The following is a 10,201-nucleotide window of genomic DNA, read 5'->3' on the forward strand; positions in this document are numbered from 1 at the left end:
CCCCCCCCCCAAAGTCGGCCCCACACACCCTCCAAGAAAAAATTTAAGTTTGTTTTTAAAAATATTTTCAATTTCAAATTTTTATTTTTATTTTCATTCATAAATCAAACACAAAAATTCGAAAAATATTTTCCAATCACCAATCAAACATGAGAAAATAAGTCCAAAATCTACTTGTTTTCCAGGAAAACATTTTTAGGAAAACATTTTTCTTCGTACCAAACACACCCTAATTCTTCCTTCTTTGGCCTAGCTCATTTGGCAATTCTCATTATTTTACTCATCGGTTTTATATATAATTTTTTTAAAGTTACAATGGTCACGATTGTAACACCCCGTATTCTACGTGTACTAGTCCTATTTATATGACACTTATAAATTGCCTTGTGGTATAGTTATAGACTCGGTTTCCTATGCAACTAGTGACAATAGAATAGGTTTAAAGTGAATTGTCCATAGATTTTGATGCGACCCGATTAAGTTGACGTCGACAGAAGTATTTAAACTCGAGACGGTAAGGTGGTAATTGAGCTTAAAGTTGAAAGTTAAGTGCTAAGTTAAAGAAAATGAGATTAATATTTAGAAAATGGAATAAAATAAGTGAGCTGCTTGCTTGACTTAACTAAGCTAGTAGGTGCATCACCTACTTGAGCTATAGGGATCTAGTTAAAAAGGCCAAGGTTTATGGATCAGATTTGGGCCTATGCTAATAGACTCACTTGAGGCCCAAACTAAGTTAAATAAAATGAAAATGAAATTAAAGCCCAGCAGCCAAATCTGCCAAGGCCCAATATATTTAAGCCCAAGTGAAAGCAAGTAGGTGCATCACCTAGTTTGACCTTTTAAGCTACTTGATGTACATAAGCAGGTGCATCACCTACTTGACCAATTAGTGGCTGAAAATGGACCAAAAAAGGGAGGTTCTAGAGGATATTCTTAAAGGTGAAGAAAGCTCAATATAAGATATATTGACTGCTATTCTCACTCATTTTTAACACAATATTGAGAATTAACTCTAGCTCTCTCCCTCTTTTCTCTTAAGTATTAAAACAGCAACCTTAAAGTTCCTTCTAGGGTTCTTAAAGAAATCCTCATATCTGCAAACCAAGGTAAGAGAAACACTTATGGATTTAGCTTAATTCTCCCATGGAAGACTAGAAAACATGCTATTCATGCTCAATTATAAATAGAAGGCAGAAGTTCCCACAAGCTACTGATCACCTTCCTTAATTATTAAGATACTTTTCTCTTCTTCTTTGGTATAAGTGTGAAGGTAAGTTGAAGTTCTAGAGGAATTCAAGTTATAAGGAGAAGTTGCAGAAATTGAGGTAAGGTGACTGCTCCATCCTTATGTATGAGTTGAGTGAGGAATTATGGGTGTGTTGTCATAAAAGAACTCAAGGGGGTGGTGAGTTCAATAATTGGTCGTATGATAAAGAATATTTGAGGTTGTTTTATGTGTATTGTGGTTGGTACAGCTTGGGTAATCTTGGAAAAGGATATATAATATATGTATTGGGCACAGAAGGAGGGTGTGGTGATATACATTATTTTAAGGGTTGTATGGGCTCATTATCCATCAATGTTAGCTAATGTTTTGCAGGACTCACGTTGTGCTAGCTGCTAATTTTAGTTTATCATGACTTATATTATAGATTAAAACCTAAAAGGGGAGGTTGAATCGTGATAGTTGTATTGGTCAGAGGATAAGGTATGTAAGGCTATTCGATTTCCTATTTCTTTGGCATGAATCCAACGCTTGTATTACAAAGTAAGCTTTCTAAGTGTCCTTGGTAGTGACTGATTAAAGTGAGTACTCTATTATCGTCAAGGTACCCTTGGCACGTATTCCCCTTATATACATCAAAATTATCCTAGATTACACATGGTACATATATTTATATGTTAGATATACAATCTGCCCATATCTTGCCAACTTGCTTCAATTGTCTATTCCATCATATATGTCATCTTTTCACATGTTCATATGTTCCCTTTATTGGTTATTACTCTCATTGTGTTAGACTATAATGTTACCTCACAAGATCTCTACTTGATCTATGGTACATTTTATATGTACTTACTTGGAATATGTATCCGTCCTAAAGTTGAATCTGCCCACATTCTCCCTTGGTTCCACGTTCATGTATACCTTGTATTTGATTATTAGTTAGTGAGTATTTGGCTATCATATAGAGTTCAAATCTCTTGGCTGAATATTAAATGTCTTCACTTGATATGTGCTTCAATTTGAGATGTCAAAATGCTTACTGAGTCATATAAGTTCCTAAGTATTACACGTTCATGTCACATTTTCTTTCCATGTCATTGTTATTATCGTAAGTCCATATTCATATGTCTTCTACTACTGGTCCATAGTTCCAAATCTCAACAATGATTATGACCACCAAAAAGTTATCTCCAAAGAGTTATGATCATCAAAAAGAACAATCTCCAAAGAGTTATGAACATCAAAATAACAATATAAAAGATTAAAGAATCTAAGTGAAGCAATCTGTATAATTATGGGTGGCAGCCCAGGGGCAAATGCCTAGCATGGGTCGATCCCAATTGGTATAGAAGGGTGGCAGCTCAGGGGAGAAAGCCTAGCATGGGCCGATCCCAATTGGTATAAGAGAGTGGCAGCTCAGGGGCGAAAGCCTGGCATGGGCCGATCCCAATTTGTGGAATTATGAGGACAGCATCCCAAGGGTTAAAATGCCTAGCATGGGTCATCCTCTTCTACCGCTGATCAGCTGGTCATTTGTATCATATGTCTTATAAATNTGGCAGCTCAGGGGAGAAAGCCTAGCATGGGCCGATCCCAATTAGTATAAGAGAGTGGCATCTCAGGGGCGAAAGCCTAGCATGGGCCGATCCCAATTTGTGGAATTATGAGAACAGCATCCCAGGGGTTAAAATGCCTAGCATGGGTCATCCTCTTCTACCGCTGATCAGCTGGTCATTTGTATCATATGTCTTATAAATATTATAATGCAAAGAAAAGAATGTAACATACACGATTCCACAAGTATAAGCAAAGATAGTCTCTAATTCTTATCTATTGATATTTGGTTTCACTTGAGCTCTCATTTTACATATGGTTGTATTATGCCTTACATATTCAGTACATTCTTTCGTACTGACGTCCCTTATTGGGGACGTTGTATTTCATGTTGTAGTACTCAACTAGTAGATCTCCCCAATAGAAAGCACATGATACTCAACGGTTCTTGGTGAGCTCCAGGTTGATTCGGGGCTTTGCCGAGGAATCTTTATTATGCGTATTTCATAGTGGTACAGTGTAGAGGCTTTGTAGACATTGTAAAGCTATCATCTGAATTCATAGTTTCATTTGTCACATGTATCGATTCAGCTAGTCAACATGTGTTGTATATGAAACTTCATTGGTAAATATATCTGCATAGTAGTAGTTTACTTTCTCATCATAGGTGACTTGTAAAGCATGTGTTCATATGGTACTTGTCTGCCTCACTAAGGTTGGGGTGAGACAACGATGATATTTTTTAATGTAGTATCGTCTTTGTAGTAGAAATCAACGATATGGGCGATGTGAGAATTGGATCAGAATTTTTCTAATTTGAGTGGGTAAAATAAATGGTTAGTTAGGTGAGTTTTAAAATTTTGGGTAAAAAATTTAAATAAAACTGGGGAAAAAATTTAGGTGATGCCACATGTTTGTCCGTTTGGTTTAAGGATATATGTGGCCCAAAAATATGATAGTAAAGGTATATACGGACTTTGGGGTCATTTGGTTTGAATACAAGTGATGATGAGATAAGTTATGCTGGGATATTATACTGAGATAAGTTATACTGAGATAAGTTATGCTGGGATAAGTGATGTTGGGAAAAGTAATGTTGAGATAAGTTATGTTGTGATTAGTTATGTTGGGATTAGTTTTTATTGTTGGTTTGGTTTGTCATATTCAAACTTATATTCATTGGATAATTTCTAAGAATAAGTTGTTTGTTTACAATAATACCCTCCACCTTATTTAGTTTTTTTTTTACATTTTCTTTGCAAGCTTTAATTAGTTATTCATTCTTTTTTTTTTAAAATCATCTTATTTAGCTTAAATATTTTTTGTGTGCATTTTCATGATTGTGTTGTGTGTTTTTAAAATTAAGCGTTCATCTTCTTTAACTTAAAAATAAAATTTTCATCTTATTTAGCTTTAAGATGAAATTCCCATCTTATGTAACTTTAAAATAAAACTTTCATCTTATTTAGTATTAAAATAAATGTTCCATCTTATTTAGCTTAAAAACTAGACCTCCATAAGTTTATTAAAGTAAAATAAATTTTATCATTAAAGTTATCAACATTTTAAAATTATCTACATTTTGGTTAATATAAAATATAATTTTGTAAGTGAGTGGTAAAGTATTTAATTTAAATTATGTAATTTAGTAGTAAAGTGAACATTTTAAGAGAAATCAAAATATAAATAAACAAGAATTAGGCAAATAAATTCAACTTATAATATATTCATAAATAAAAATTGTATGACCATTTCTGTCACTATTGAATTCCACCTTAGAGCTCCTTTCCTTACAGTCAAGTGGCTTTCACTCCTTCTACTCTAAACTACTGTGTGCCTATTTGGAGCTTTTCACAGCCAAAGTCAAAGGTTTGTTGGTGGCAAGATCGGCATGCCTTCTAGTTGTAGTTGACTTTAAGCGCACCTGAACTACCCATAGTCGTCTATTTACGTTATAAAATGTAATTTTTTAATAGAAAAATATATTATCATAAAACAACGAATAATTAAGGTTGTGAATAGTATGATAAATGTTGTTAAAAATTATGTTAATATACATGTATGTAAAGTAGTGTATAAAAGAGAGTTTAAGGGGGAGGGGGTATTTTTGCTATTTTGCATACTTTATTCAAGGATAAGTTATCATGGGATTATTATTCCACACTCAAGGAGGATAACTTATCCCAGGATTAACAATTAGTCCTAAGATAAGTTATCCCAGTCTTTGCAACCAAACAACAGAATAAAGGTCACTTAAAAATTATCTCAGGAGTAATTCTTTTTATCCATCACACCAAACGACCCCTTAAAGTATAACTAGGGTAGATGCATATCATTTTTGAAAGTTCAAGGATATATTTAACATTTTTCCATTAATTTACTTCAAATAAGACTAAGAGATAAAATGAAGTAAGATTAGAGTGGTATTTAAAGTACTAAAGTAAATTTGACTATTAAAATGTTAAAGTAATTTTGACTGTCAAGTTCAAAGGTGATTTGATGTATTTTCTCATTAAAGAATGATAAAGGTATTTTTTGTAAACAAATAATTTTTTTAGAATTATGTGGTGCATGTTATAATTAATTCTTGCATTACTAATGCCAACATAACTAATCCTTACATTATTAATCCCAGCATTACTAATAGAATCTGTTCAATACTATTCTTATACACTCAAACAAACATGTAATTTTATTCCCCCTCTACTTTCCCATCTTGTTTACATTGCTTTGCCCTCAGCTTTGCACTCTTGCTCCTTCAGCATCTTCAACTTTCTGTAACCCTTATCAGTACCAAATAACCTAAATAAAAAGAGAGATAGAGGTCTTAGTGGCGTAGCTACATTGATCCAAGAGTGGTCACTCAAACACATTTCGTCAAAAATTTATATAGTGTATATAGAAAGTAATAGTACTATGTATATAGCACTGCTAGAATATAAGGAATTAGTGACGGACAAAATTTTATAGCTAAACAGCAAAAATGGCATGTTAATCCTATTAAGCTATGATTAGTTATCGAGCTTTTTAGCTACAGATTAATTAGGGATTACCGACATATTCCGTCACTAATTCTATATTTTCTAGTAGTGTAGGTCAAAAATAACTTCTTAAGAGATATATATATTAAAATTTTGAACTCCCTTAGTCAATATTAGTTGGGAAACAGAACAACAACAACAACGATGTGGCGGAAGTATACGATCAAGAATTGCTAAGAGAAATTATGCAAAAGACCAAGTTTTATTGAGCATAAGCAGAGAGATGTATAGCTTTCGGAACTAGGGGAGGAGCTAGAGTGTTAGTTACGGGATCAGCCGAACCTAGTAGCTTTGAATATGTACAGAGTTAGCTGTACACTAGAGTACTAATGTAAAGGCAATGTATGGAAGCCTTACCAGTCCATGTAAACGAAAGTCGATGAGTAGTTGCCAGACTTTGTGTAGAGCAGCCGATGATGGTAATCATGAAAATCAGACCTGGGAACAAACACTAGCAACTATAAGAACATCATTCACGACGTGCAAAACAGATGAATGCAAATGAATGATTTTTAACAGTAAAGTAATGTACAGACCCTCCATATAATGGCAAGAAGTTTGATGGGCTCCAGGGGAAATGGTATCCAGAATGTGCCTCGACTGTCTCGAGGATTCTAAGTGAGATCCATAGATATAATGTTATCAAATGTGGCCCCGTGATTGCAGGACCAATTACCGTAGCAAATCCAAGGAAGAGAATTTCAGCAGGGTGAGCATACTCAGATGTCAAACCAAATGGTGTCGCGTACCTAGTGTAACAAACAGAAGTTGTGACTTTCATGGGAGAAAAAGTGAAACTCGAAGAATTTAAGTAGTTCGTTCACGTACTCATGATGGACACTGTGGACATGCTTGTAGAGCCATTTCGTATGTAAAACCCTGTGTCCCCAGTAAAATACGAAATCCTCCAAGATGAAATAGAATAAAACTTGGGTTGAAACTACTTTCCTGCAGAGAAAAGAAGTATTTGCAATTTACTCTGATGAATAAGCACAAAAGAAAAAGCTCTACCACCCCTACTTGCAAAATTATACAACAGCTACGCCTCAATTCCAAGCTAGTTGGAAATCCTCATTTATCAATTAATTGGTATCACCAATATGGTTATTTTCTTTTCCGTTGTTTGTTTCATATTTTTCTCAAAGTTTGCATGAATCTAAAGGGATGATAGGTCTTTCAAGACAACTTTCTTCCGTATTATTTTAGATCTACCTTGTCCTGTTTTAACACCTTCAACCACCATGATTTCCCACACGTATATACCAGTGATCTCGATGTCCATGTAGGACATGAGTCACATGACAAGAGCCATCTAAAGAAACTTATTCTCTATGTGAGGCTACGTGCACCTTCTATCGAATATAATCATCTTGTGTATATGTTGGACCATAGAGATCCAACATTCACTTCCGTATATAGTTGTCAATCTAACAACTGTCCATATAACTTGTACTTCTCCCATTCAGTTATCCTACTTTGATAACCATAGCCTAAACATGCAATGCGCGGCTCACAAAATGGTTTTATCGTCTTGTTATCAGGCATTGGATTCTAAAAACAAAAGAAACAAAGATTGCAAGATCAGAAAAAGGTATACAATGTATATGTGTTGACATCACACAACTAAAGCTTGGTATACAGAGAGCCAGAAAATACCAGGACGGCAATGGAAGAGTAGATCGCATCCCCATGAATTTAAAGAGCGGATACGTAACAATGAGGATTGGAAGATTAACACAAAAATGAAACATCAGCAGACGAGTAATACATTTCTGCTGAGCTTCCGTGTTGTTGGTCTTTTTCTGCACACAAACAGGTCAAGAATGCAACAAAATGAAAATTCATCCGAATAATGACAGAATGAACTCGAAACATCATAACCAGTTCTCATCAAAGTAGATGCAAACAAAAACAGAACTCGTGCACGAGTCTTAAGTCGAATATTATTGATGTTTGGGTTCATTTTGATCAAGAAACATCATTCATATTTCCATTACAAGAGTCAAAAAGTAATTACCTGAATTTTGTACTTGCCAAACCACCCTGCCCTTTCAAAAAGGATGAATGGGATTCCAGACAAGAAGAAGGCACTCTCATGAACAATGAAACCTCCAAGAGAAGTCAATTGGAAATCACTGAAATTTGCAAGAAGAAACTGAAAAACAAAACAAAAGGCCATTAAAACAAGTAACTACGACCTCATTACTCTCTAAATAACAATGACTGCACTAGGATGTGTGTTTTGTCATGTAAGTCTCAAACAGATTAGTCGAGGTTCACACAAATTGGTACAAGAAAAAGGAACTACCAGGTTTGGTAAACCGAAAAATGTTTTTGGGGAAAAGATTTATTTTTCTGAAAAACATTGTATTAGAAAATCGATAAGCGTTCAAAAAAATCAGATAGTATTTCAATAAAAGAACAACTTTTCATGAGGAAGTTTTCATTCAACAATATATTTACACGATCATAAGGCCACAAAATGACTTATTTTCAGAAAAAAAAAAATTACTAGTAGAAAAGTTAATTAACAGCAGTAAATATGTCAAAAAATCGGATGGTGTTTTGATAAAAACAATTTTATTACTAAAGGTTCATAATAATGTAGAGTGTGCAAAGTGATATGAAATTAAGAGTTGAGATAAAAGGAAAATGACTTGCGTTCAAAAGGGAGTTTGTCATTTTTCCCTTTTTCAGTGAGAAAAAAAATTATATTTAAATAATTATATACCACAAAATAACTTGATTTTCGAAAAACATATTTTCTGAAAAATATTTTCCGGAATATCAAATACACCTCCAAGTAACTTCTGGAAACTTGAAAAATGAGAGTAATACCACATTGATTATATATCTCCCAGCTATCCAACACCTCATCTTCACACCCCTACACCTAGCTCTACCCATTCTATCTCTCATAGTATTTTTCATTGTATCGAACACATAGAATGGCTGCTTACACAAATTTCGAGCTTCACACAAATTGGGATAAACACCACCAATTTGTAAAATTAGATCCTGAATCTAACTCACACTTTAAAAATTAGATGAAAGAGATGACGATTATTGTTAAGCCTAATTACGAGACTACCTTTCCCTTTTTATTCGACGTGGGACTCTTCAACAAATACATGCAAGAAAGGAAAAAAAAAACTCTAAAAAATCACCCCAAAAATGATATCGGAGAAAAGATGAGGATTTTTTACTTTTTTTTCAAAAGAAAAATATCACTTTTTTTGTCATAAAAAATGCAAATTCAACTTTTGAATAACACCCAAAAATCCTTTTTCCACTTCCATTTTCAAATTTATCCTATGTTTATAAAATAACCTCATTTAAATTATATTTCAGATTTTTCTAAAAAAAATACTAAATTTCTAAATATTTATTACAAAAAGTATGATAAAACATAACTCCAAATTCCTAATAAAGTAAATTTTTCAAACGTCCACTTATTTTTAGAAAAATATTTTACTGAAAAAAAAAATATATATATATATATATATATATATTAACAAAAAATCAATAGTTATATCAAAAATCGGATATTATTTTGATAAAAAAAACTTTTGTAGTACTAAAAATTCATAATAATACCAAGTGTGTGAAAATAAAAGTCCGTGACAACAGAAAATGAAGATTTAAAACATTTTCCGACATACAAACACATCTCCGACTAACTCCCGGCGAAAACTGAAAACCGACGGAGAAATCGAACACTCATCAACAAAATTGAAAATTGAAAGTTCAGATAACCAACTAACTGAGCTACTAAAATTTCTCGCATATACTGTTCCGTTTTGCTCATAAATGCATTGTTTCACAATGCACCCAAACTGAACCAGAACAATCAACATTGAAACAGAGATGCAGAATGTGGTTAGAAATACGAAATTTCGAGAATAAAATGTAAAAAAATTCTAACAGATAGAAAAAATGAGGAGAGAGAGAGAGAAGAGAATAGTACCGCCCAAGCAGATTCGATCATGGAAGCCATGGCTGAAACTGTGAGGAGGAGACCATCGATTTAGTTGTATATATAAGGGTAGAATAGGAACTTAACAATACAATTGTGTTTTTAGTGGTAGGTGTCTAAAAACTCATCATCAAAATTATTTTATTGATTTGATATACTAACAAATTTAAGACTAAAAAAGGAAAATATATGACATTTCATTAACTTATGTCTAATTATAACAGACTAAAAAGTATATATAAATTGAGACAGATACAGTAATAAATATATGTATGGTGATTATAGTCTCTAGATATATTAACCTTTTCTTGTATTATTTAATTACAATATTAAACAAAGTTAACGAAATTACTTGTCATGGGTATGATTTTAGTAATAAGGATTGTGGTGGAATAAAAT

General features: G+C 33.2%; 1 protein-coding gene across 1 annotated transcript; it reads right to left on the reverse strand.

Moving 5' to 3' along the window:
- Positions 1 to 5,353: 5,353 nt before the first annotated feature.
- On the reverse strand, positions 5,354 to 9,894 carry LOC125872754 (methylsterol monooxygenase 2-2-like). Its single transcript, XM_049553535.1, has 7 exons — positions 9,794 to 9,894; positions 7,844 to 7,981; positions 7,483 to 7,628; positions 6,655 to 6,774; positions 6,363 to 6,575; positions 6,184 to 6,264; positions 5,354 to 5,587 (listed from the first exon to the last, which is right to left on the reverse strand). The coding sequence occupies exons 1-7, from the start codon at positions 9,821 to 9,823 to the stop codon at positions 5,506 to 5,508; spliced, it is 810 nt and encodes a 269-aa protein (XP_049409492.1). The 5' UTR covers positions 9,824 to 9,894; the 3' UTR covers positions 5,354 to 5,505.
- Between the last annotated feature and the right edge of the window lie 307 nt (positions 9,895 to 10,201).

This window comes from Solanum stenotomum, chromosome 8 (assembly GCF_019186545.1).
Source record: "Solanum stenotomum isolate F172 chromosome 8, ASM1918654v1, whole genome shotgun sequence".
Taxonomy (NCBI): Eukaryota; Viridiplantae; Streptophyta; class Magnoliopsida; order Solanales; family Solanaceae; genus Solanum; species Solanum stenotomum.